The 27,237-nt window shown below is 39.5% G+C and overlaps 2 protein-coding genes across 3 annotated transcripts; one reads left to right on the top strand and one right to left on the bottom strand.

Moving 5' to 3' along the window:
- Positions 1 to 1,354: 1,354 nt before the first annotated feature.
- On the top strand, positions 1,355 to 12,341 carry LOC142365898 (peptidase M20 domain-containing protein 2-like). Of its 2 annotated transcripts, none has more exons than XM_075447652.1 (7): positions 1,355 to 1,933; positions 2,527 to 2,675; positions 2,802 to 2,944; positions 3,281 to 3,435; positions 5,155 to 5,281; positions 5,422 to 5,520; positions 5,689 to 12,341. In XM_075447652.1, the coding sequence occupies exons 1-7, from the start codon at positions 1,532 to 1,534 to the stop codon at positions 5,868 to 5,870; spliced, it is 1,257 nt and encodes a 418-aa protein (XP_075303767.1). In that variant the 5' UTR covers positions 1,355 to 1,531; the 3' UTR covers positions 5,871 to 12,341. The 2 variants fall into 2 exon arrangements, with proteins under 2 accessions (XP_075303767.1, XP_075303766.1); XM_075447651.1 differs by having other exon boundaries at positions 5,413 to 5,520.
- LOC142365897 (gamma-aminobutyric acid receptor subunit rho-1-like) lies at positions 10,676 to 27,237 on the bottom strand. The gene is made up of 10 exons (XM_075447650.1): positions 26,979 to 27,237; positions 21,383 to 21,433; positions 21,170 to 21,276; positions 20,207 to 20,274; positions 18,829 to 19,052; positions 18,342 to 18,424; positions 17,093 to 17,233; positions 16,557 to 16,709; positions 15,255 to 15,451; positions 10,676 to 13,456 (listed from the first exon to the last, which is right to left on the bottom strand). The coding sequence occupies exons 1-10, from the start codon at positions 27,083 to 27,085 to the stop codon at positions 13,154 to 13,156; spliced, it is 1,434 nt and encodes a 477-aa protein (XP_075303765.1). The 5' UTR covers positions 27,086 to 27,237; the 3' UTR covers positions 10,676 to 13,153.

Here is a 27,237-nt window from a genome sequence, read left to right as displayed (position 1 = left end):
GAGGATTCAGATTTTATACTTTTTTTTTAACACACTGACTTGCAATTTCTTAACATGATAATATAGTTGTTGTTTTTTAACAATCATAGCCAAATACAATATTTAGAATGAACTACAACATGGACGGAGTATGACTGTGGCCAGTAGGTGGCAACCTTTTCACGTCTTGCTTCATTCCTCGTTGCAATTGGTGGTCCCTACACTTATCCCGTAACACACTGTAAACTAGAAATGCGGTGTGAAATCCTATTCAATGCTAAAAAAAAAAAGGGCTGATCAAAACAGTAAATAAAAAAAACACTGTAAAGTCAGGGCGGTGTCTTCCTCTGGTAAAACAGTGACTCAGCTTGACGGGCCAGGAAGATGGACTGCATTCAAAAGGGAAATAGATAGAACAGGTATTTCCTGAGGTGAATGTGTTGTGATACTTTTACTCAAGTAAAAGTTCCAGTGCAAAAACATTGCTCATACTTAATCAATCTCACATAAAATACATGAATAAACGCAACTGGTTTGGTCTTTCCCTGTGTCGTTATTACTAGAAACGCGTTTCTGTTGTAGCTGTTGGCAATTTGAACTTTATTTACAGTTGGAATATTGGAAAAAACAAAGTTCCGATACACAAAACTTTCAGTTTTTGAGTTTTTTCGCTTTTCTTCAAGTTGCAGTGATACATTTGATCATTAAAATCAGACGATTGCACAGAAAAAAAAAACTTAAGCTGTTATCAACTCACGCATCTGGGATGTGACTGAGACCATGCACTGCTTTTAGTAAGATATCAAGCCAAAAAGATTAGAAAAATTGGTTGAAACTTTATCACTGTGTTGTAATTCAGAAACTTACCAGGTTACTGATTGTGTAACCTTTTCATTTTCATTATATTTACAGTATTCCCCTCAATGTCGTGGAGCCAAAGCATACAGTAGTACAAAATGGAGCAACCAAAAGTTGTTTTTGAGTAAATTATTTGAATAAGTGTACAGGGTGAAATAAAAGTTAAGCTGATGTTATCTCCATACATTGCATAATAAAGTTAGTTGTGGTGTGGCAGCCTTTTTAAGATGTTCTTACAAAACTACAATGTCCATCATAAAGGGACTTTAAAGAGAATATTCCCGTCTGTTTACAGGTGATCATCCCAATTTACTTCTATTTACAGTAACCCACTCCACACTTCTTAGATGTCGCCTGAGTTTCTTGTGGATCGACACAACAGTGTCTACACAAACCAGCTCATATCTTCAAAGATTATTTAAGCCAGTGAGTTATGACGGGATATAAATTGTTGTAGCAAATTGGTTCTACAAGATCACCAGAGAGCCATTTCCGGTACGAGGCTCCGCCCCTTTTCGCCACTTATTTATTTATGTTTTTCATGGCGTAGCGTACGATTTCTCAACCTTAACCGTCATAATACCAAGCTGCACGACATTTGCCCAACCATCAATGTTACATGGAACCATAAGAACCAGGACACGGGTTCTTGTGTCTTTTGGACTTTGAGCTAGCAGACAGTGATTGCGGCGGGATGGAGAAACGACAGCAGATGAAAAACACTCTCCAACTGTTTATTGACTCTTTTAAAGCTGAGCTCCACAGTCTGAGTCGGGACATTTGGAGCCGACCCGAGCTCGCCGGTGACGAGACGCACGCGCACGACAGGCTGGTCCGCTTCTTCTCGCAGCCGGGCCAAACATGGACGGTCCAAAGTCACTACAAGCTGCCGACCGCATTCCGGGCCAGCTGGGGTCCTGTCTGCAGCGTGGAGGCCGAGCCCGTGTTGAACGTTTGCTTCCTGTGCGAGTATGACGCGCTGCCGGATATCGGCCACGCGTGCGGTCACAACCTGATAGCAGAGGTGGGAGCTGCGGCCGCAATGGGGCTGAGAGCGGCTTTAGAAAACCAAACCGAACTGCCTGTCCCAGTAAAGGTAACAGTCAATAAGTTAGAATATTACACTGCAAGTCCACCAAGCACAACAAAAAGTTTCAACTAGGTCAATCTTTATTGTGAAAAGTAAGATATTCTTTCTAATATGACATGATACAATATAATATGATTAATATTAATATTAATAAACTCCTGAGTTATGTTGATGCTTCTTGAATGCAGAAATTGACTTTTTGCTTCTTAAATCATTTCAGTCATGAAACTGTTTCCATATAGGACTGTAACCATGATGGAATTCTAAATGATTAGATGTTATTCGGTTCTGTGGTTGCCAGCTGAATTATCCTTTTATCGTTTTATTTAATACCCCTGTGGTCAGCTGGATGAGAAAAGCACTGTATAAGTACAGTTATTTGTCATTTAATTAAGCAGACTTTTTAAGAAATGGTGTAAACTACAGCTGGGACTGTAGCCGTACATAAATTACTGAGAATGAACCCTCAGCTCTGAACTCAAGTAAGATTGCAAGAATAAAATGTATCCCTTGTGCCTAAATACAACTCTTGAATACTTAGGATGACTGATATGTATTAGCTGATTGTTAAGTCACTCGACTGATGCTTTTTATTGTAGATAACTGTTCTGGGAACCCCTGCAGAGGAGGCCATTGGAGGAAAGATTGACTTGATCCAGGCGGGGGCCTTTGCTGATGTCGATCTTGTCTTCATGGCTCATCCAGCTCAGCAAGATGCTCCATTCCTGCCCACTGTCACGATCGCTGAGTAAGCTCCATTTTCATGGCTCATGTGAATTGAAGACTTTTATATCCTCTCTCATTTCTCCTTCTGAGTGCATTAACCTTTAATTACTGCAGGCAGCCCCTAACCAAGCATGCTGATGTTACACAGGGTGTCAGTGAAGTATCATGGGCAGGCTTCTCACGCCTCTGCTTACCCTTGGGAGGGAGTGAATGCTCTGGATGCAGCTGTGTTGGCCTATAACAACCTCTCTGCGCTCAGACAGCAGCTCAGACCAGAGTGGAGACTTCATGGTGAGGAACAGAGAGAAAGTTTAGTCTTGACTTTACAAGAGAAAGCTGACAGAACATGAGGCACGTTAACTTTCAAGCCAACATAAAAAGTTTATCTTCTGCGTGTAGAAAAGTTTCTATTTGAGCATCCAACTGTTACTCTGCGACAACCACACGACATTTATCTACCAAAGAAGATAGTCAGTGTAATTGGTTTATTCTTCATGCAGCTTATTAAGGTGGGAGGGTGAATAAGTGAATGTTTGAAGAACCAAATTTTGTGATTTTAGATTTCTCTTCAAACTTCAAAGCGCAAAGCAGAGCATTTACAGGTTCAGTTTTTTTCCTTCCCCACAGGCATAATTAAACACGGAGGAGTGAAGCCCAACATTATCCCTGCCTACTCTGAGTTAGAGTTTTATTTGCGCACCCCACTGCTCAAGGATCTTTGTGACCTGAAGGCCAAAGCTGAGGCCTGCTTCAGGGCTGCTGCTCTGGCCTCTGGTTGCCGGGTGAGTTGCTGTCTTCCATTTGCTTTAGGTTACAGACACATTATATTCCTGATGTAGGAAGAATGAACTCATGTTAATACAGTGGAGAGAAATACAGTGTTGGAGTCTGAACTCTCCTGTCATATAACATTGTCTTTTTGTAACTTATTCCTGAAAGTACCCTCCGGGTGCTCCGCTGCTGTTCATAATTCATAAGTTACCTTTTGGCTGTTTTTGACCTTGTCCTGCAGAGGATCCAGGAAGTTTAGCTCACATTACAAAACAACTTGGCTTTTTTTTACATGTACAGAAATTCTGCTTTCCCACTGTATGGTACAGCTGGACTTTGCTGGCTTAAAGTACCCAATAATTTACTTTTCGTTCCACTGTGGATAGCACCATGTAAGTTTGGTTAGAGATGCGGATTGTCACATTGATCCCATGTGAAACGTCCATTAAAGGGGCACTAGGTAGCATTTTCACCTAAAATTATAGCCTTCAGGAGTTTACCAAAGGTTAAACAAGTCAATAGTAAGCGAATGAAGCCTGTCTCGCTCCCAACAGGGGTCTGTATGCTGAAAATCCCATATGTAACTTCGGCAGGAGCGACCCGCTTCTGAAGTGTCGTGATGCGCGAGAAGAGTCGTTTGTGTTTACGGCACTTAGCTAGGTACTGTATGCTAGCTGTAGTTGTAGGCTATGTGTTCGCTTGCGTTGAAGAGCCAACACCAAGCGTTTCATATTCTGCCTTTCACAGACTGAATATGAAACGTTCGATGTTGGCACTTCCCATCTTTGTGAAATTTCTCCAAGCGTGATCTTGTTCATCTACCATAGTGATCTGCGTTTTAGATCGTAAAGAGACAGGTGATGACGGTGCTCTAATTCCTCCTGAGTTCGAGACGTAGCCTAGCTTCAGAAATACACGGACTGACCTGATTAGAATAAGAATAGCGTTTTGATCCGAACAAGAATTGTTATCTACACATGAAAATGGATTAATTTGTGATTGTAATCGGAATAGAGTAGAGCTAGTCTGCGTTTATTGCGGCGTGTATGTTGGTAGTGCCTGCGCGCATCTGTCTAAGATGTAACTTTTGTAAGTGTCTGCTAATACAAAGGAATCACTCCACGAATACACCATGATGAGGGAAGAATCCCATTCAAGATCAGCAACATCCATACATCCATCATCTTCCGCTTGTCCGGGGATCGGGTCGCGGGGGCAGCAGCCTGAGCAGAAAAACCCAGACGAGCTGTCCCCGGCCACTTCCTCCAGCAACAGTATTATAGCATATTATCTTGAGTTCTCTCTACAGAAAATCTCTGATTATAGTATCTTACGTGGGCAGTCTACACTTGTGAATCAGATGACCTAACTGCACTGACTAAATAACACAACGGCAGCATTCGCCACGATGGTTAGTTAGTGGGTGTGTACAGGTGGGCATTTTTACGACAGTGTAGAATTTCAGTTTGACCAATAGAGATCGCTATACTGCCGCTAAACTACCTTGTATCCCTTTAAAAGAAATGGTACACAGAACCTCTCTGTGTGTATTGGCCTTATTGGCTGCAGAGATGTTGCTGTGGTTAGATGCTACTAAACTAATCCAGACATGTTTATATGATAGAAAATCAAACGTTGAGTTGAGGTGCACCATGAAATTGGGAAATAACTGACCAAAATACAATTTTACTTTGATGCATGTTTTCTAAATGCAGGTGTGTTTCCTGTAGGTGGAGATAATCTACCCAACCAATACCTACTATAACATTCTGCCGAATGCCACACTAGCCAGCCTGTATGAAAGCAATGGAAAAGCTCTGGGGATTGAGTTTCCAGAGCAGCCAGCCAGTTTCTCTGGTAGGTAAAAATGAGATTTGTATAAGAGCACATTTTGTCAATTCAGTCCACAACAACAGGCAAACAAAATTGTCTCTTGTTATGGACACCACAACACTGCATCGTTTTCAGGGACGGTAATTATCTGGCAGGTTCTACAGACTTTGGCAACGTGTCATTCATGGTGCCTGGTGTCCATCCTTTCTTCTGCATTGGGACAAGCGCATTGAACCACACGGAGGAATACACCAAAGCAGCAGGTCTGACTTTACATTGCTTCTGGGAACACCATTTTTTTCTTGTGACGAAACTGACCCGAATGATTACCGGACGGTTTTTGCCATCATCTCTCTCCATGTCACAAGGTGTGTTAAGTTTCTATTTGATGAATGTTTTGTTTTTCTCCACTGCTCTACTTACTGTGCCAGGAGCTGAAAAGGCCCAGTTGTACAGCCTGAGGACAGCTAAGGCTCTGGCTATGACAGCTGTGGATGTAGTGTGTTGCCCGGATCTGCTGCGGCAAGTGAGAGAGGACTTCAGGCTGGCCAAACTGACACAGGAGACGGCAGATGAACTCGAAGGCTGCAATACAGCTCCAAGAGATCCATAAATACGCTGACCTTGAGGTTGAGTTTGTATTCAGGAGTACATGTTAGTAAATGGCTGTACCAAAAGTTGTACCAACAGCGTTGCTATAACTTGTGTTGAAAGCTTATACTAATGAGGCTTTATAAATGTACTCTTATTTATTTTTTTCCATTCCATTGGCATAATGTATGCTGCCGTAATCAGTCAATCTGTAATAAAAATATATCAAAGGATAATGTGAAACTGTAAAAAAGCGTAGGACATAGAACTAAACCTAGAGATGAAGCTATGAAGTGGCAAATGAAAGCTATTGTTTAACTATCCAGACACTTTATTGCTCTGACTCACTCTTACTGCTCTCATAGTATCATTTTCAGACTCAGATGTTTCCCTCTGGAGTTCTTGGAGAACAAAAAGAAAACAAAGGTAAAAGAGAGTGCATAGTGGAATTACTTTCACCGTGTGATCTGAACCATGACTCCAAACGAATGTTGATGTAGCTCAGCTGCAGGATACGAGTCATTTTGTTCTATACTTGAGGACTTTTTGTTCTTGTGTGCTCCCCACTTTGTTTTTCCTTGAGTATTGCGTCACTCATTTAGATGACGTGGATGCTTTTAGGAGCTAAATGGGTCAATTCAGTACCTTAACTTCCCAAGTGTGGTGACAGTTGTGGCAGAATATCAGACCATGGGAATCTTTTTGATGCTTTATCTTTTGATGAAGTGATGCCTTTGTTCATGTTTTTTTTTTTTTTGGTTCGAAGATGGTGCAGATTTTAAATGGACACCCTGTCCTTTGGGAGGTTGCTGGGATCAAAACAGGCTTAAAAGAACAGAAACTTCTTCAGCATTATTCATGCTTTTGCCTCTGAGAAATCGCAGAAACATATAATTTCAAAAAGGTGCTTAGATCTGTCTGTCTATCAATTTACTTATGTGCGAGCAGTTGATGGTATTGCAGAAAAAACTTCTTGTATGATTTGTTATGAAAGCTCATTAGTAACCAGACCAGTGTAAGAAAGAGAAGAGACTGGAGCAATCCGTGCAAGAAATCCAGAGTCTAATGACTGTAAGAGCTTACTCTCCCAGATAAATATGCCATGAGAAGAAGCAGGAACAGGTGATGTAAAATGGTGATTGTAATCATGACTGGTTACAACACAGGCAGCATCGAATAAATGCTGTCTTAGAGAGGAAGTGAGCAGCAAAGGATCACCAGTTAGCTAACCAACTGTAAGAAAATAGTTTAGATGTGATAAAAGCACTGTTTCTCATAGGAAGATTGGAAGGGATTTGCATATTTCTCCCTTTCCAGTATATTTAATGTTTCAAGTAATCTAAAATAATTTCAGCAGGTAAAGGGCAATGGGGCAAGCCTGAGCTAGACAGACGTGATCTTTTGTCCCTCAGACAGCTCTGCATCAAAAATCATCATTCATCAATAGCTGATATAGCCACATGGGAAATGGATTAGCCTGGGAAACCCTTGGCAAGCACTACTAATCCCACTTCACTGGGCTCAGAGTCATCACATAGTCTGATAGTGGAAACGTGTATTGCGGTCAGACCATTCAGCATTCAAGATCCCTTATTGGAAGAATTGGACACCCTGTGCTTCGAACCAAAGATGAAAATAACCTTCCACACTGTTGTCAGCAATATGTTGAAAAGCCAGGCTCTGCAATTGCACAGAGCTGTATCACTGCCCTCAGCAAAGCTCATTTACACTTCTGTGAATGCAGAAAAGTTAACTGAGATTTCAGAGCAACATGTGCTGCTTCAAGAGATCATTTCCAGGGACATCTATGCATTTTCCAACAAGAAAATTCAAAGTCAAATTCTATATAAACTAGAAATTTGCTGTTCCTGCGAAACAGCTGTGAGAATGTATATGAGCTTAATGGGGATAGCTGATCATGCTAAAAAAGCTGAAAAAAGTGAAAATTTAGCAGAACAAACAGTTGCTGAAGTCTTGGTTGAAGGAGTTTAGAAATTGAAATGACATTCGTGGAATGATTTGAACCTACTGGAAAAAACTGCAGAAGTCTTAGTTGAAGAAGCTGAAGAGTTAAAAATAAGATGTATATTTGTATATGTTATATATATATATGAAGGGTTGAAGGAATTTGACTGTTAAAAGACAAGAGTGGAATGATTTCAAGCTAATCAAAGAACTTAGGAATTGATTAAAAAGAGCTGAATGGGGATAACTGACCATGCTAAAAAAGCTGAAAATAGTGAAAATTTAGCTAAACAAAGAGTTGCTGAAGTCTTGGTTGAAGGAGTTTGAAGTTGAAATGACATTTAAAAGGCAAGAGTGGAATGATTTCAAGTTATTTGAAGAACTTAGGAATTGATTAAAAAGAAGTCTCAGCAGGTGAAGGTGAAGGCTTAAAAACTACAGAAGGAGATGGAAATTAAGTGAAAAGTCTTGATATTTTTCTAAATCATTCTAAAAGGGTGAAATGGAATGGATATAGCAGCTTAATTGGAAGCTTAAAGTGACAGCTGAAGAGCAAGTAAAATGGAGATGTAACATAATATCCTACATTGTTATGTTACATCTCCATTTTACTAGTACATACATTTGATTCTACCTTTTCACACTGCTTTAAACTGTTTCCTACCATTTAAGCTATCAAACACTGAGGGATATAGTCTCACATTAGGTGCTTTCAATTAAACCATTTCTTTTTTTCTTCTCTGTGTTTCTCGGTTTCCCATTCATAATCTCTGGTGAAATGCTCTGCAGGGGATTCAAACCCAGGTCGCCCGCATGAAAGGCAGCAGTGTTACCACTAGACTGTTCAGTCCTGTGAAAGCATAAGTGAATAATACATATATAAAAGAGATGTCCTGAGTGAGAGCAGTTAGTACACAGCTGCACTTAACGAGCTGACACACACAGCGAACTGCAGCTGCTCCTGCTCCATCTACTGCAGTTCTGGAAAAAACTGCAGAAGTCTCAGTTGAAGAAGCTGAAGAGTTAAAAATAAGATGCATATTTGTATATGTTATATATATATGTATGAAGGTTTGAAGGAATTTGAATGTTAAAAGACAAGAGTGGAATGATTTCAAGCTATTTGAAGAACCATGCTAAAAGCTCAAATATACCAAATTTTTGGATACCAAATTTGTTGAAATGGCTGAAAGTCTGCTGAAGTAGTTGAAAAAAAAAGTTTATGCATCTGTCATGCAGGGAATTCGAACCCTGGTCACCCGCATGAGAAGCGGGACTATTTAGTCCTGTGAAAGCACAAGTGAATACTGTATATAAAGATATGTCCTGAGTGTACACAGCTGCATTAACGAGCTGACGCACACAGGAAATTTTTTTAAGGTATAATTTGTTTCTGTCAGTTAAAGGTGGGGTAGGGGTTCTTTTTCTGGAGCATTTTTTTTACATATTGCTTGAAATACTCTTCACACCCCCATTGCAACCAATTAATTAAAAGTTTTGACACAAAAATTAAAAGTTTTAGTGGCCTCTAGAACGAACAATCCTGGAAAAACACTATCCAATCATACTGAACGGACTGTTAACGATGATTGGATTCTGATGCGTCTATCAAACTGCAATCTGCTCCTCCCTCCCCCTCCTTCCCCCTGTGCGCGTACCCTTCTTCGTGAACGAATTACGCATGTCCAGAAGCTTGGCAGGAAGCTAAACTAGAGCCAGCTTGGCTAGCACCTAGCATTATTAAACGGTTCATTATGATGTTGAAAGGTATTTTCTTACCTGTGAATCCGCCATGAGAAAAAGTTAGCCAAACCAATCGATGCTTGCAGTCAGAACAGCGCTCGTGCACCTTCGTGCTCGTGAACAAGCATTGCATGTTCATGTACTCTAGAGGCGTGGCTTCGGGGGGAAGTCTGAAGAAAGGGGTTGGTACTTTTGACCTGTGTATTTTCAAAATGCAGCTTTGCTGGACTCAAAATCCAGGATCTCCTCCCCTACCTTTAAACTGTTTGAAAGTTATACTAAGGTGTTTGAAAAGCTGAAAAAGTTGAAACTTGTCAGCACACACTGCTGAATGTCTCATTCATAAAAATCCCAGAAGGAGCAAAATTTTCATATTTTTTAAACTGTCATATTTCAAAATTGGCTGCTGAAACATTTGGTAATAGCTGAATGTCTTGTGAACATTTTAAAATTTGAATGGTGTCTCTAGCTGAAAGTATGCTGAAGTAGTTAAGTTTTTTAAGTTTTTAAGCTTTTTGAAAGGATTTACCATTACTTTTAAAGGGAGAAAAACTTGCACAAAAAGCTTAATAGCTTAAAAAGTTTAAAAGTTAGAAACACCAGAAATAATTGCAGTAATGTGCTAAAAGAGCTGAACATTTTGATACCAAAATTGTTTAAATGGCTGAAAGTATGCTGAAGTAGTTAAGCGACGAAAACTGGCGGAATAATACTAATACAGAGAAACAGGAACTTAATAGTGAGAATGCCTTAATGCATTCTCACAATTACAAAGGATTGCCTTTGGAAGAAGTTATGGGTGATGTTACAGGTACTGGAGTGACCTTCTAGAAGTCCTGGCCTGTCCTCAGTTGACAATATGTGGAAAATTCTGAAACAAAAGCTGCAACATCAACAGTATTTTTTAAATGTTTTACTACAAATGGGGATCCATGAATGTGCTAATCTGACCCCTTCAATCACTCCAAACACTGTTTAATGACATTGGGTGTCCAGTTCTAATATTGGAGTAATACAGCTGTGCACCTTTGAGCCAGAGGGCAATTCTTGAAAATAGGAAGAGCTAATCAGTCAAGGTCACATGCAAGTGTAGTCATCAGAATGGTTATATATTCCCTTTCTAACGCTTTCAATGACAACAGAAACATAACAGTACTGGACAAGACCCCTACATAGAACATACAGGGCTGTCTAACATCACGTTTCTGAGACCGTAGGTGGTGGCTCTGCAGATTCACAGCAGAGATCCCCCAAATTAGCATTGAAAGCTAATTTTGCTCATATATTTTTGTTTGTGTTAAAGTGATTTTAATTGATGCAGGCAAAAAAAAAAAAACTTTCAGCCATGCATCTCAAAGCTTTTACATTTGCTTGTATTACATGCAAGACACTTAAAATATACAGTTCTGGGGCTGTAATGTACAGTGACGAAGCTCACTTTAAATAACTTTCACATTTTCAGATAATACAACATTTATTAAACATTTTCTCTAGGTATAACATTTCTAATTAGTTTTGACCAATAGCTGTGTTTGGTCAGAAGACCATCAAAAATATCTTTTTGACATATAAGAAAATTTTTTTTCATTTTAAGATTAAAAAAAAAAGATGATAAAACTAACAACTAACAGGTCCCAGTGAACCTTGAAGCCTCACAAACAACAAACAAAGGGGACGACCTTCAGTTAAATAAAAAAATAAATGAAGATATTAAAAAGTCTATATGATAATCAGTGTTTGGGATTCTCAAAACATAGATTTTTACATTTGTAATTGAATTAGTATTTTTCTTGAAAATGTTCAACTCTGCTCAAATGCAACGCAGAAGGACAAAGTCCACACACACGAAAATGTAACAAACTGAATCGTATTAACATGCTGCAATAAAACCTGGAACTTAAAGAGAAAGAATCATCTTAAATCAGTTCTTCAATGGACTTTCTTTTCAAAATTTTGAAAATGATGATTACTAACTTTCTTGCAGAGTAAAAGTGCTGTCACTCTTACAGACTGTATATAAAATATGGACGCGGCCTCTTATCACTCTGAAATGTGATAAGTCAAGGTCCAAATGCCTTAAATCTGCATTCTTTCTGTTGACCAGGGGAGGACAACTCTTGCTACTGAATAAAGAAGTTTATTAGTATCAGTCTATATGAAAGCTACCCTAATTGCAACTTGATTTATTATCATAGTAAGTCTGTTTTTTAATAGGTTAATAGTCTCAATTGCTGGTTTCAGGACTACTTCAATACAACATGATGTTTATTAGGTGAAAAAGGATGGTCCCATTCGCAATAAAGCAGAGCATGCCCTTGGTTCAACCTGGGCATCAACCTGGTGATTGACACGTCACTGGCAGTTATGGGCACCTCGTCTCCAAGTGGAAATTTGCGCCTAATGCAATTCACCTCCCTCCAGGCCTTTTTTGATTTTTATCAAGAGTGGCCTAGAGGGAAACCAATTTAGTGACAGTTGAAATGCTAAATTTTAAACTTCAAGCAATGATGGTCCACAAGCCAATTTCGGACAACGTTGTGGATGCGTTCGTCTTTTACATACAGTCTATGGTCTGTAGAATAAAAATGAAGTTCCAGCCCGGAGACATTTAACCGAAGCACAGACCAGAAACAGAGGGACACTGGCAATCAGGCTCTATCCTACAGAAAAAAAAAAAAAACACCAGTTTGAAAGCTCACCACTTCACACTTTAAAGCCTGCTTGTTGAATGCATACAAAAATCAGGGTGTAAAAATAAAAATTGCTGTGCTGTTTGTTGGGTAATGTGCCGAACTGTTTCTGTTATATAAGCAGCTGCTAAGAAATCAGCATTAAGTTCAGAAAGTTATCAACACCAGCCAAGAAACAGTCCCGTATGTACCTCCTGTAAAACAGAGTTTTGTTGGTTTTTGAAAAGAGGAACTCAAAAGACAATACATGTTAATAATAAGGTAACTATAATGGTGCTCTTACATAGATTTTCCTAAACCTTGGACGCAGTGAATGTCCTTGAAGACAGTATTCATGCTAAAGTTAGTTGTGCTGTGTGGGTGGATTCAATTTTTTTTTTTCCGACAGGGAGTGAATAAACCCTTTTCACAGTGTAAAACTATTCTTCTGAAGAATTTCAGTTTTTCATTGATTGTCATGTACAGATCATTAGCAGAGAGGATCAGTCCATGCACTGGCCATACCATTAAATGTCTCTGTTTTCAGTTCACATCTTCAGCTGAAAATCTGTTCAGTGCATGGACTGAGATGTAGTGGTAAACTTAACAAGTCCATGTCTCTGCATCTCTGTGTGCAAGAGCAAGTCCTCAGGCGAGAACACACGTTTCCACCAACATTATAACGTGAAATCACAAAGATCTGAAGGAGTAACAAACGCAGCAAAGACTATTCCGTTTCCCAGTAGCACATTTTTTTTAACTCATCAGTTTTAAGTAGCTGGGTCAAGAAGGCAATGGTCACCCATCTGTTAATGATCCCCATGCATGTAATGAGCAGTTCCAGTCCAAAAAGCACAAAGTTTTCTTTCCAGCTGGACTCTTGTCGTCCCATCGCAGACAGCTCTCAGATAATTAAATGCATCCCAGCTTATGAGTATATGGACCAGTAGATGATGTTAAAGAGCATGTACGCTCCAGGAAAGACCACCCTTGAGTACTTGTCTATAGCGTGGGTGTCTATCCAGATGTTAACGTAACCTCTGGGTGGCTTCACCTGGCTTGTGATCTGTGGGTCATTCAGCGCCACCTGGGCCAGAATTCGTTCTTGGCGTCCACCATTCTCTGGCATCCCATAATTCCCTGTGGTGCCGACATCCATGGACCCGTAGCCAGTGATCTGCGGGTCGATCATCATCTCGTCGGGATTCCCAATGCCGCATGTACACGGCAGCTGAGCAAAGACAGTAATAAGAGGGAAATAAATAAATCTGATGCTCATCTTAGCCTTTCTGTGAGATCACGGAACCAAGTAAAACTGGAGGAATTGATGAGTTTCTCAAGTGTTTATCTTTTCTGAGCACACTCAGAGCCTTTAAATGAGTTTGGTATGAAGCATTTATGGAATTGGATGTTTGTGCTGAAAATGTTCCTCAGGGCGTGTGTGTGGGCAATTTGGCTCCATATGCCACAGCAGTTGGCAGATGAAGAATAGCAATATTGCAGCCCCAGAAATAATTTGCCATAGCCCTGACAGCAGCTTGAAGTGAGCAAATTTAGAAAATATTTATCTGTTTGTTGGCTATATACATAAATTATTAATTCACGTTTCTGCCAGTTTAGAGATAGTTTGATGTGTAAAATGTTCGAATATAATTCAGGTCAGCGTCGGCCAAGTTGACTTAAAGGGGAACTCCGGGGCATTTGAAGCGCATTTCCGTTGCTAGAGGTTGTCAAATACTGATAATAGGACACAGAGAGGTGCAAATCTGCGCTCCCTGTGTGGAGATAGCGCTGTTTGCGCAGCCTGTCATGCGAGGCTAATACGTGGTGGCTAAGGGGCAAGCGCGGTTAGTTGTACGGTCGCGCATGTGAAAGCCCAAAAGAGTCAATGGACGATAATCACATATACAAAACAATTATCTTCTCTAGAAAAACTGCGTTCAAGACAATACATGCCCAGTAATATTGTTGTAATGTTTTAAATACTTGAACGCAGTTTTTCTAGAGAAGATAATTGTTTTGTATATGTGATTATCGTCCATTGACTCTTTTGGGCTTTCACATGCGCGACCGTACAACTAACCGGTGAGTTACATGCTGTTTATAAAGTTGTTTTGTAACATCCCCATGCCAGTAATGTGAGAACCATGCATATGATTTTGATGGTAAGGCTTGTGACTTTATTGTCGGATGGTTAATAAAGTGGTGTGACGTTTCTGCAGTGTGCAAGTTGTTGTTTTACGTGGAAGGGTTAGCACTTGCCCCTTAGCCACCACGTATTAGCCTCGCATGACAGGCTGAGCGAACAGCGCTATCTCCACACAGGGAGCGCAGATTTGCACCTGTCTGTGTCCTACTATCAGTATTTGACAACCTCTAGCAATGGAAATGCGCTTCAAATGCCCCGGAGTTCCCCTTTAAGTGCTGATGCTTCTCTTTAACTGACTTGAAATGTCTTATTTATTGCTTTTAAGGCAAAGTCTACATAATTTGCAATGCACCATGTTATGGGGGTTAAATCAGCAAAAGAGAAGGTTTAATTCTTACCGGATCAATTCTATAACAACGTGGAGGAATATACTGTACAAGCACTTATATATTAGACTCACAGACGGTGGTCATTTCTAAAATGTCTATTTGGGAAATTAATCCACAACAGAATGCAGCTAAAGCCTGAACTCTATGACATCTATAGGGAGTTGATTTTTCAGGGTATTAACTGAAGTGAAATTCAAGACTGAAATAAAACAGCAAATGAAACAGTTTTTATAGCAGATATGGAACAATATATGTACATGAATATATGTTTTTTCAAAACAATGCAATAATTATATCATATCTATTAAAAAGACCAGAACAAAACCAAACATGGGGTGGATTTAACATTTTGGCCAATGAGAAACTTCAATAGTGGAATATGCTACACTACTGTTAAGTGTTCATGTGAATCATAAGAAAAAAAAAAGATTTTTAACTGCAGGTAAAGAGATAAAAAAAAACATTAAAAAACATGTTAAATGAGCACTTACTCTCTCCCTCAGCTTCCTCTCTTTCCTCTCCTGCACAGTTGAAAGGTAGTTCACTGCCGCATACTCTATCACCGACAGGAAGACAAAAACGAAACTGACCCAGAGATAAATGTCCACTGCCTTAATGTAGGAGACTCGAGGCATGGAGGCGTTGACCCCGGTGATGATAGTGGACATGGTCAGCACTGTGGTGATGCCTGAAGGGGAGAAAACAAACAGTGGAGTCACAGCAGTGCTGTTATGTACTAGATCACAGGCCTGGGAGGCTTAACCAAATGCAGAATATCTCAGAGAGACAAGACATGAGGTGCTAAATAAATGCTTTTGTTACGGTGTAGCATTAAGGTCACTGTGAAACAAATTCGATGTTCCAGTGTTTTTTTTTGTTTTTTTGTTGTCATCTGTCTTGCTCTGTACATTACTTATACACCAGTACATGGCCCATCAGAGAAAAGAGAAAAGTAGTTTTATAAGTATTCTTTATGTGTTGTTTTAAATTACTTAACGCAATATTTCAACATGTTGATCACCCAGGGACATATTCTGACTTTGCACAATGGGTGGTGCCTGATCAGACCACTAGAACGGACCAATCAGAGCAGACTGGGCTTTTCCCAGCTTCTATTTTAACTGGAGAGATGTAAACATGTGGAAGCAATTATCACTTACTGAGCCATTTTATATATATTTTATGTATTAATTCAAGACGGCGTCCCTGCTCAGTCATGTTACTGACCTGGGCTGTCCAAACTTTCCTGCTTCATAGTTTTACCAATGATAATTAACAATGCCAGTGTGTTTATGAACATACCATTTGGGCCATATGAATGAGAGAAAACTATTAAAAAATGTTGAAGCAGTTGCTGAAACTTTTGCTCCACGTCTGATTATTTATCAATATTTCAACTGGTCCCAAACACCATTTTGTTTAACACAACGCAGCGTGTTCGTTGGCTTGATAGAAACGATTCCAAAACGACATGTTGTTATGAGGAAACTGTAATAGTAGAAGGACTTCAAAGAGTTTTATGTGGTGGTTTGTCAGAAGTTTCTCTTCTGACAAATAGCAGTATTGGTGGAGACGGTGTCCTGAGGACAAGTAAATATCAGTTTTCAGAGCCAATATCAGAGCCTGGTGCTGAAAAGATCATCAACAGCATCCGATATAATCTTTTCTGGGAGCTCTTTGGCGTGCACAGAGTTCACCACTGTCCTGTGCTTTTATTTCTCTTACAAAATTAGCTCAATGTTGCGCTTCCTCGCTTTGCAGAGGCCGTTCTGTGGAAGCAGAGCTTTGCCTACCGAGTGGTACCCTGGCAGGGACGGCCCTGCGGTCAATCCAGAAGGACACCCAGGAGAGCATGACCATGAGAGTAGCAGGAAAGTAAGTCTGCAGCAGGAAGAAGAAGATGTGCCGCCGCAGGGTGAAGTGAATGTACAAACGATTGTACCAGCCTAGGAAAAGGAAACATCACCGTTACAAACACATTCTCATATGTTGGCTGCTGACGAGCCGTATCAACACTTGAAGAAGGGTGTCCCTGCAGAGAAAGATAGGACAAAAAATCCTTTTTATGCTTCAGGTTGCTGGAAAGTGAGATATGGTTATAAGAAGCAGTGCTTTCACAGTGGGTTTACAGCAGTATAACAGTAGTTGGCAAGAGTTTAACTCAATTCGGTTTAGTAAATTATACTTGGTGTGGCATTCAAGGGGCACTGATTTCATGAAAAAAAAATCCTCTTTTTAGAAAAAACATACAAAGTGAAAAGAGATTAATTGAAGTTTTCAATTCAGCTGTGAATTTATTTTGGTCCAACACCCCATTGTGCTGCTGTACCTGTGCTGCTATAAAAAGCCAGCTTTGTGGTGGTGTGAAATTTCTGGATGAGGAACTGGGACAGAGATATTCTGTCGTCCGTGTTCAGGGATTCGTTGCCTTTCTTCCAGTACAGCATCAGGTCGTCATCTGTGTAGGCATCTGTTGGGGGAAATGTGTAAAATTAAGCTAATCTGTAACAAACCAAATCAGAACAGATTTTACATGAACAAGTCTTCATGGTCATGTAAAACAACATGTGTGACAAAGAAGATGAAATATTAACAAGACTCTAACTCCCACTAGTTGTCCCCTCGAGGCTGTTATGTTAAATAGTGTTCTTCACACACCATTTGATAACCAGTGATTGGATTGGGAGGATGGTGTGAGAGGAAAGGGACATGAATTTGAAGCAGTGCATTTCCCTCGCCTCCTTAAACTATTCCTTAAACGTATTCTCTTAAACTTTAGCTTTCCCTAAAGCTTGCTTTTCATTTTCATTTTGGTTACCTGTGTTATGTCTGCACTTAGGTTCTTGTAAAAGCACTTCTGTGATGTCGGTGATGTAAATCTGGTCGTTTTTTAGCTCAAATTTATGCAGAAAATAAATGTTCTTAATTGGAAGCGTTAAATTGTTCGCAAAATAGATTTTAAAGTTCTGCTACTTGTCTACAAATCACAGAATGGTTTAGGTCCAGAATACATGAATGACATGCTAGCAGAGTATAACCCCAGCAGAGCTCTGAGATCTACTGACTCAGGTCAGATAGTGGAGCCCAGAGTTCAAACTAGACACGGTGAAGCAGCTTTTAGCTGTTATGCTGCACACAACTGGAACAAACTACCAGCAGACCTGAAATCAGCCCCAACTGTAAGCACTTTTAAATCCAGGTTAAAAACATTTCTCTTTCGGGGTGCTTATGGTTGAGTTTATATCTTTCTTTTTCCCCTCTTCTTTGATTGCTTTAATTTTTATTCTATTTTTTTTCTCTTTAAATTGCTGCGTTATGCTGTTCTTTTAAATGCCTTGCCTTTATGTAAAGCACATTGAGTTGCCTGTGGTATGAAATGCGCTATATAAATAAAGATGCCTTGCCTTGCCTTGCCTTGCAAAACTTCAAGCAGCATTGTTCAAGTGTTGCTCTGGCTCCAGTGTTACACTAGGTACTAGGTGCATTTATAGATTAGCAATCCCTATTCATACAGGAATAAAAACTATTTAAAAAAGGTCTGTTGGATATATGTGTCCTTGTTTGATAAGTTCACTCACAGCTCTCTATCTCCAGTGAGCAGGTTTGGGTGTCCAGGGGGAAGCGGCTGAGGTCCATGTTGCACATGGCAGTAACTGTGACTCTGCAGGGAAAATCATCAAAATAGAAAACAAGAGACACTGGGATTTAACACATGGGGAAAAAAGACAAGAGAAGGTAAGGATCACACACTTCAGTCTAAAAGAGATGGAACTACTCATGTTGTGTGTTTAGTACTTGATAATAAGATGTGCAACTTCAGTTATGCTATGACATCAAATTAAAATTCTCCTTGCAGGATTAACAAATTGCTTAGCTGAGGCTGCTGGCCTGCCAGCTTGGCTTATTAACATTCCTTCTTAGGTAATTGCTATTTCTATTATTATTTTTTTGCATTACAATAAAAAAAAAACCTTTTGACTGTTGTATTGATTCATAAACTACTTGTACTGAGTCTCCAAGAGTTAATATTTGGCTATGTTTGGTGAAAACAGGCATTGTATTTACCTGAGGCTGTAGAGGACGTTGCCATCAGGATAGACCCGCAGCATGACGTTGTCAGTGGTCGTGTCATGGATGAAAGAGCGCTTTGAGTGGACAAAGAACATGTCAGGAACCCAAATTTTCTTCACCAAGCGACTGTCAAAGGTCATGCTCTGGTTGTTGGTGCTTGGAAACGCCAGCCGCTCATCCTTCCAGTAGTGACGCAGGTAGAGCGTCATGGTGAAGTCCTACAGGATGTAAACAAGACAGCTGCAAGTATCCACTGTGGCTCTGAAACAGTTCTTCCATTTTGCCTTATTTCTGTCAGTAATATAATTTCATTATCATTAAATTGCAGCAGCAGTCGGTACTTTCGTAAGTGGATGCAGTGGAAAAAAAATGAATTACAGTTGCACACAAGTTTTTTTTTTTTAAGAAACAACCTTTTGTTTTTTGTTGTTGTTGCATCACCTCAGATTCGGTGAGTGCCCATCCTGCCAGCATTTGTCTATGTAACTGTAAATATCACAGTTAAGCGGCACTGCAGGATTCAAGTAGTGTCCGAAATGCATCCGCAGCTGTGTGTTGAAATTCCCTATGAAGTTTTTTTTTACATGTGAACACTGCATAGTGGACGAGTAAGTGAATGAGTGGACGATCCAAACACAGCCAATAACAAAACCTGGTTTGATGAGTTATTTTTCTGAACAGCTTCAGATCTTACGACAAAAGGAATATTAAAAGCAGATGTATTGAAGTCATATATAAAACCCCAGAAATAATATTATGACATGTTTGCTCCAAAAGGCTATGATGATTTCTGTTCACTTCATTCAAGAAGCATCTGCCTCACGCTACTATGGCCGTCTGTATCCATCACACATGCATTTTGTGCTCCGCTACAGATGAAGAAATAGAACGTGCAACAACCAACTGATAATCGTTCACAACAACTGCGCATGTTGCCCTTGTTGAAGATATCAGACAATCGTTTTCTAAGCTGAGGGGGTTGCAGGTGAGGAAGGGGAGGAATTAGCTCTCACTTTGTGGAAGTCTTTAACAGAAGAAGATTTATTCAGTGAAGAAAAAAAAAATTTTTTTCACTACAATAGTGATGTTTCATGTACAAACATGCATGTCTGGTAGGGGCAGCTTTCAAACAGGCTTATGAAAAGGAAATACGTTGCAAGGGTAAGATATTGTGTAAGATCATTTTTACACTATAAAATTACATATATATATATATATATATATATATATATATATATATACATATATAAATAGATTTTAGGGTTTAAGACTTTTGAAATGGTAAAGTACTTGATCAAATAGTTAGTTATTGTCCTCCACAACAGTGCTATCTGTTATACAGGACTAAAACTAACAGCTCTCTCATACTTACCATATCCACTTCAGAGATGGTGTCAAGACTTTCAACCTGAACATCTACTCCAACGGGAATTGGAGGACCTGAAATAAAACAAAAATCTCATGTCAGAAAATGTTATTATTTTTCAGCATAGTAACAGCTTTTCTACATTTTTACATGTGAGAATACAAATCATTACGGTCACAGTTTGATCCTTATTTGTTATAGAAATAAGGTTTCAATAGAGGGAAAAAAAAAAATCGCACAAATATAGAGCTGGTGCAGTGACACTGACAGTCTGGCTTGGATTCTTCTTTTGACCTATTTCATCCCCTCTACTCTGCATCATCATCCTCCAACAGTGCACAAATACAATCAGGTCATAATAATGGATCAAAGTTGATGCAGCGGCGGATGAAATCCAGCTCACTTTTCTACATCATGGTTGAAATTGGATGCTGCGAAAGGATTCTGCAAAGGGTCTCTTTATGCGTTTTCAGCAGCAAATTGTTGTGTGATTAAAAGTGGTCTGATAAAAACAACACATGCTGCAAAGCGAAAGCCCCCCTAGCTGATTTGTTTCTGCAAAATAGAGCTACTGTTTTTTTTTATTTTTCCGAAACAGCTGAAAAAATATGTGCCTGACATATATACTATCACTAGCTTTGGAAACAAAAGCCTGTGTGCATTTATCTGTACATAATCCTGAAGTCCGAAAAGCTGACATTAAATCTGTCTAATGTACAGAACAGTGCTCAGTGCTTTGCACTGTGTGCTTTGCACTGAGCTGCAATCGAAAACAGCACAGCTTGTCCAGTCAGTGTCACTGAGGTCTTCGAGAGCTTAGTGCTTGCAGGACTGTTTGCTTCAAAGCAAAGGCCTCTGCACGGACCTCTCCAGCAGCACTTGTTGGCTAAAGATGCAGCTGTTCTAAGCTTTCAATTTATATCAGACAAAACCAACTTTAATCTAAAAGACTTAATCAGCATTTCTAACCTCCAAATGCTGGCCTCATGGTGAAATCGTGGTCATCTATCCTCAGAAGCTGCTCAGACTTTGTCATTGGAGATTTCGTAAGGTCTGGGCTTCGTTTATAAATTGGGCTGCAAAACACAATGCAGTGCATCCTCAGAGGAATGTAATAGTCAAAGTTTTTGTGTAAAATACAATTTGGAAAAGGAGTTTTTATTCAAACTCATTCAAACTTGCCTCCCAGTTTTATGGTCATCATCCCCGTCCATTCCGGTGTCTCTTCGTGACCTGTTAATTAAGAACAGTGACAAAACTAAGTAACAAAACATGGCATTACACGTGTTACACGTTCTCTGTTTTAACATTAAAACAAAACAGGGTTTTTTTTAGAAACCAAAAAGCTCTTTCAACTCCAGCTTATTTTTCACTCATGCTTGATTAAACTCTAAGTAAAAAGTCTTTTGAGAACTCATTTTACATTTTAGCTTTTATAAGCCAACATTTACATTAAATTTTCTATTTTCTGTTAATCAGGGGTCATTATGTTCCATATTGTTTTTTTTTTTTGTACTTTATGTGGATCATCTTCATTGCTAATATTGTTGCTAACAAAAAAAAACCTGGTAAGTCCATGTGCAAAATGCACTAATATAATTTTAACCAAGGCCTAACATTCAAGGGGATATTCACGATTTCAGATCTTTTTTTACAAAGGAAAAATGAATGTATGTAGTTATAAACAATAATGAATAAAGATCATTTTAAAGTCACTGATGAACACTGATCTAGAGTAGCATGAGAAACTTTTAAGTTCTGTTCTGTTGATGTTTCTCATCAGAAGAGGAATTCCACTACATCCAGTTACATCACTTATATTTCATCCACAAACCAGCAAAAGGGCAAAAGAGCATCTTCTCATCACATCCAGCTTTTCTTGGTGTCGCATTTTTAGAGGACTGCCTCTAGTCATTCTTTAAACATAATTTTCAGGCCACAAGCAGAGAGACAGAATGATGAATTCCAAACCCCTAAAATGGATTAATAGAAAGGAGGATGCTGCCACAGTCAAAGCCAAATCCCTGTCAGAACGTGCATTAAGAAAACACTACAGAAGAAAAGAGGGAGAGACAAGGGGTAAACATACGGCACAGACAAAGAGAAAATAATACAAGAGCAAAATAACACAGAAAAAAAGCATTTAACTGGGTACTGGATGCAATGGAGGCCAATGGGTGCCACACATCTACATCTATCCAGCAGCTGGCTCCTAATCCTCTTGGCAGAAATTCCTCTTCAACCCCCTCTCTGCCTGCCTACAACACACAGCACAATGCCTGTCTGCACACCGGAGTGCCCTGTGTGGTCCGACATTGTCCTTGCCCCTCTCTGCCGCCTTGGGGTGGAAAGGCAAACATCGCCGCAGGGGCCACATTACGGTTACTGGGACAAATTTCTACCGAGGTTATTCTGGATATATTAACAGCTTACAAAGACGGGAGCAGAAAGAAAATCTGAAGTTGTAAAAAAAAAAAAGGGGGATTAAACTGAACAGATGGGTGTGATGCTATGTCTTCACTTTGTGTATTTCTTCACTTATTCCACAGCACGAATCATTGACATGAACAAAAACAAAATATGCTGTATTTGCTCTAAGGTATGCTTTTCAAAAGGCAATCATTTAGTCAGAATTTGATCTTGAAATCTGTTTTTAGCAAACATGTAACACAAACAACCCCATTTTGTCTGTGGGCAAAGCAAAAAATTATTTCCCCCATCCAAATGTGCTGTTGTGACCCAAAAATCATCGAGTAACTGCTTCTAATTATCATGAGAGTTTTCTCCTATAATGTTTTCTTAAGTGGGCTTCCTCTGTCCTACACAAATCCTCCCCTCAGTTTTTCCTCCTAAAGGCGTCGGGTGCAGAGAGGAACAGTGCGAAAACTCCCACAAACCCACGCCAGCAGCACCCAGACGCTTTTGCGATTTCACACTCATGAGAGGAGGAGTGGGGGTGATGTGAGACAGAAAGAGGAAGAGTTTGACTTCTGCATAAGTATATGAGATTCCCCCCTGCTGGAAGAGGAATGAGAGATTTACATTTGATTTGTATTCACAGACTGTACATGTCAGGAGAGGGCCGATGTGAGGCGACTTTTAACTAGCTGGGGAAGGGGAAAAAAAAACAACAAACAACAAATGGCAGACTTGACAAACACTGACGTTTAAAGATTTCTCAGCGGGTTTGAGCAACTGCTTTGTACTGTATGATTATGATTGTGCTCCCCTTGCTCTTAATGATCATCTTAATCACTGTAGGTCTCAGATGAACACTTGGAACGACTGTAATTTATAGAGGATTGTCTAGATTTAAAAAAGTAAACTTTGACCCTTCGCAGATGTTATTTCGGTAAGATCAGACTTTCCGTGTCATGAACTCTGACAGCTTTGTCAGAGCATTTTTCGCAGCACCAAGCGGGATTATTTCACTAAAACGGATGAGAATCCTGATAATAATTAGCATCGTGTTTTTGTGGTGCCTCTGATCTATAAATAGAACTATAGCATGAAAAGTGATACTGTATCTAAAGGCAGGGGGATTATGATTTGACAGGGTTTGTTGGATATATTAAGTGGATACAAATCATTCAACGCTGATAGCATTCGGAGGCTACAATGTTGTTTCTAGCCTGCCTGGGAAAATTTTATCATCTTCAGCAGATATTAATGCAAAGACAGTTTCTTACTTGAGGCAGTAAGCTACAGTTAGAATCTGTCTTTTCAAGTCAAATGTGGGTTTTACAGGCTGGAAAACAGTCCCTTCTATAATTCTTATTCATGGGGAAATTTTTTCTTGTGTGTGTCACACTAAGCAAAGATGTCAGTGTATTTTTTTAAGTCAAGAGTTACTATAGTATTGCCTTCGGCAGGTCGTCATCCATCTGATGGTGCTCCATAAATTTTGGACTAGAGCTGAAACAACTACTCACACTGATGGGGGGGGGGGGGGGTTCAGGATGGCATGACCTAAAAGATTGCCAAGAAAATTACACTAATCTTATTACAGCAATGCCTGAGTAGTCATATTAATGCAATTTAATTGGATAACCGTAGGTGAATAAATGTGCTTAGTCTTTGCAGCCAAGTTCGAAATCTGTTTCTGAGATAAGATCTCACTGTTCTGTTTGGTCAGTTTGCTCCTGGCTTTTATTAACCGTGACATGTGGATTTGGAACATTTGTGGAAATCTAAGATCCTTCTGATAACTTCTTCGAGGCTTGGTGTAAAGATTATCTGCAACAATTTTGGTGACAACTGAAAAAGAAAAAAATGGGACCCCTAAAAAGAAATTCCAACTCAAGTTTTCAATAAAACACAGTATGGAAATTGCATCAATATCCTTGACACGTCAAGGATATTGATGCAATTTCCAGCCGAGACACAAATTGTTTGTTTAGGTCTAACACATCAACGCCCCTTTTTTCTTTTTGCAGCAAAAAGCTATACATTTTTTACTGCTACTATATCTCAAAATGGAGTCCAGGGTCCATGTATCGAGTTTGGTATTGAGATATCAAAGAGATATTTTTGAAGTAGGGGTTGTGTGAAGTCGGAATGTATGATAAGTCAGTGCCATTTCTCCTGTAGACAGCAGTCAGAGTGCTTTCTATTTGGAGAATCAGATGGTGTCTTGAAGCTTAAAGCTACCCAGCAGGGGTCATGACAAGAGTGAATTTTTCGTCATCTGAAACAACTCACAGAGGTTAGAGCCAACGCTACAGTGTTGATTATTAAACAGCTTCACTTCTGTATCAGCCAGTTACACAGCCTGGCTCTACGTTCCCTGGTCCAAACACACAGATGTTCTACTGTTAAGAAAAAAGCTGTTTGAGGAGGCAAAAAAAGTGTTCCTCTTATGGCCTCTTTCTGAGTAGCTTTTAATTAAGCTTGCTCATCAGGATTCGTTTCTGATTCTCCACTCAGAAAGTGCTGTTACACCAAATCTATTTTCCTTTTTATATTTTGCCTTTGCCTTTATTGCACTGATGCAGTGACATCTAGATAAGAAAGACAAGGGAGTGACCAGCGGAAAATGGGTTTTAGAGATGCAGTTCTAATCAAATGGTAATTGGATAATTGATAATCAAACGTTATCATACCTTTCTAATATAGCACACTGCATAGTGCCATAGCTTATAGTTCTTTGGGATGCCATGGCAGACAATTAGAAATAAAAATAAGATGTCTTAGAAAAGGCAGAAACATTGCAAATGCTTACACAGCTTAGTCTGGTCCTCATTTAGAAGAAGTGCTTCATAAATATATCCATTATTTAGTTTCTCAAATGAGATTATTGGCTGTATTTACCTATTTTAGGTTTGAGGCAATCGCTGATTTTCAGACTTTCAAGAAATAATGTTGAATATTTTTCTTTCATACTCTTTTCATTCTCTCAACTAATGTAAAAACACAGAAAAGATTTGTATTCGGTCACATTATGCTTTTTGTCTTATTATTATTACTGTTATTATTATTGTTATTACTTTGGTACACTTGCAAACAAGAATGAGAAGCAGTCTGCACCCCACTGTTTTTGACCAATGAGCTGAGCATTCAGAGCATAATGGTCATTTTGGAATGGGATCCCTAAAGAGAAAAGAGCTAAAAACGGAACCTTTTAAAGAGAAAGTGAAATGAGGTGCAGAAGCAATGTAGATCATGAATTTCTTCTCAACACCGAATCCAACATATCCTCATACAAATGGTATGGTACGGGCTCTTAAACTTAGTCACTTTGATAATACATGACGTAACGTTCCACATTTTTGCCAACTCTGGCAATATCTATGTCAAATGTACACTTCCCAATAATGGACAACAATTTGACAAGAGATATTTATGTGACTGACAGCTTCTACTCAAACAGTTGCAGCTTCCATTTTAAGTGAAGCAGTTCAAATGCAAGTCCAAGACAAAGATACTTATTTCTACTTGAGGAACAGATATTTGATAAAATATTAAATACTATAAATAAATATTCTTTTGCTTAAACAGTTACTGTAGTTCATTAATCAGGTTCTCACTGATAGAGAATTAATCCTCAAATCATTTCAGAAGTGATTGTTTTTGTCAGCCACTGTAACAGAATAACAGATTACACTGATTACTGCCTCTCAATTATGAATATTTGCAGGGATTTTTTTTGTCTCGTGTACTCTGTCAAATGCCACTTTTCTTTAACTACATACGGCATGTCAGACAGCAAACAGACCTCTTTTAAATCACTTCCGATGTTGAAGCCATTTCAATCAATAATATGCAGAAACAAGGGTGCTTTAATGAGTCCCAGATCTAGTTCAGTCCCCACTCAAACATCTAATCCAATGGACGCATTAACAAGGCAGCAATTAGCCTAAATAATCACCTGAAAATGACATTGACTACAACTGCTGCCAGGAAAAAACGGTCATTAACTGCCCCACAGCAGTTGTGGGGCAAGAGAACACAGCATCCACCCGTAGTACATAAATAGATGTGGGGATTTAGGTCCCCCCTCCCTTATCTCTCCAATCTGCGGTCTGAATAAGTCTGTTTTTCAGAGGGGGAGGGAGCAGCACAGGTGAAACAGGAAACAGTGGACAACATTGTGCACACCTATGAAAAACATCTACAAGCCCAAAATGAAGTCATCGTGGTAAACAGAGCTTTAAAAAATCCGTTCACGTGCAGTATAAAAACATAAAAAGCTCATTTTTCATCCTTCAGAGACAATAAACTCCTGCATGCCAGTGTTTGTATTTGAAATGCTGCTCATCCACTACTTTGTTTCCATTACCTGCTTTGTTTGAAGGTTTCCAGTTTGTGACCTCTCTGCTGAACCATCTTCCCAGTCGCACCCGCGAGCCAAACACAGAGGAGGACAAGGACCGCATCCACCTGCATGGTTCACATTCCCCAGAGGACAGACCTCTCCTGTCAATCAGAATCTACACCTCGCCAGGGTTTGGAGCACTCTGCCCTCCTGAGACATTCCCTTCTCCAGCGCCGGAGCCGATAACAGGGAGAAAAACAGTAACAGCAGCAGCAGCAACACT

The sequence above is a fragment of the Odontesthes bonariensis genome, chromosome 17 (assembly GCF_027942865.1).
Source record: "Odontesthes bonariensis isolate fOdoBon6 chromosome 17, fOdoBon6.hap1, whole genome shotgun sequence".
NCBI classification, from domain to species: Eukaryota; Metazoa; Chordata; class Actinopteri; order Atheriniformes; family Atherinopsidae; genus Odontesthes; species Odontesthes bonariensis.
The sequence above is the reverse complement of the archived record's forward strand: the minus strand, read 5'-3'. Positions and strand labels throughout refer to the sequence as shown.

Coding starts and splice junctions, on each gene's coding strand:
- LOC142365897 (XM_075447650.1), bottom strand. CDS start 27,085: ATGCAGGTGGATGCGGTCCTTGTCCTCCTCTGTGTTTGGCTCGCGGGT. Junction 20,275..21,169: donor CATGAGGCCAGCATTTGGAG/GTTAGAAATGCT, acceptor GTTTTATTTCAG/GTCCTCCAATTCCCGTTGGA. Junction 16,710..17,092: donor GGCTTTTTATAGCAGCACAG/GTACAGCAGCAC, acceptor TCCTTTTCCTAG/GCTGGTACAATCGTTTGTAC.
- LOC142365898 (XM_075447651.1), top strand. CDS start 1,532: ATGGAGAAACGACAGCAGATGAAAAACACTCTCCAACTGTTTATTGAC. Junction 2,945..3,280: donor ACCAGAGTGGAGACTTCATG/GTGAGGAACAGA, acceptor CCTTCCCCACAG/GCATAATTAAACACGGAGGA. Junction 3,436..5,154: donor CTCTGGCCTCTGGTTGCCGG/GTGAGTTGCTGT, acceptor TGTTTCCTGTAG/GTGGAGATAATCTACCCAAC.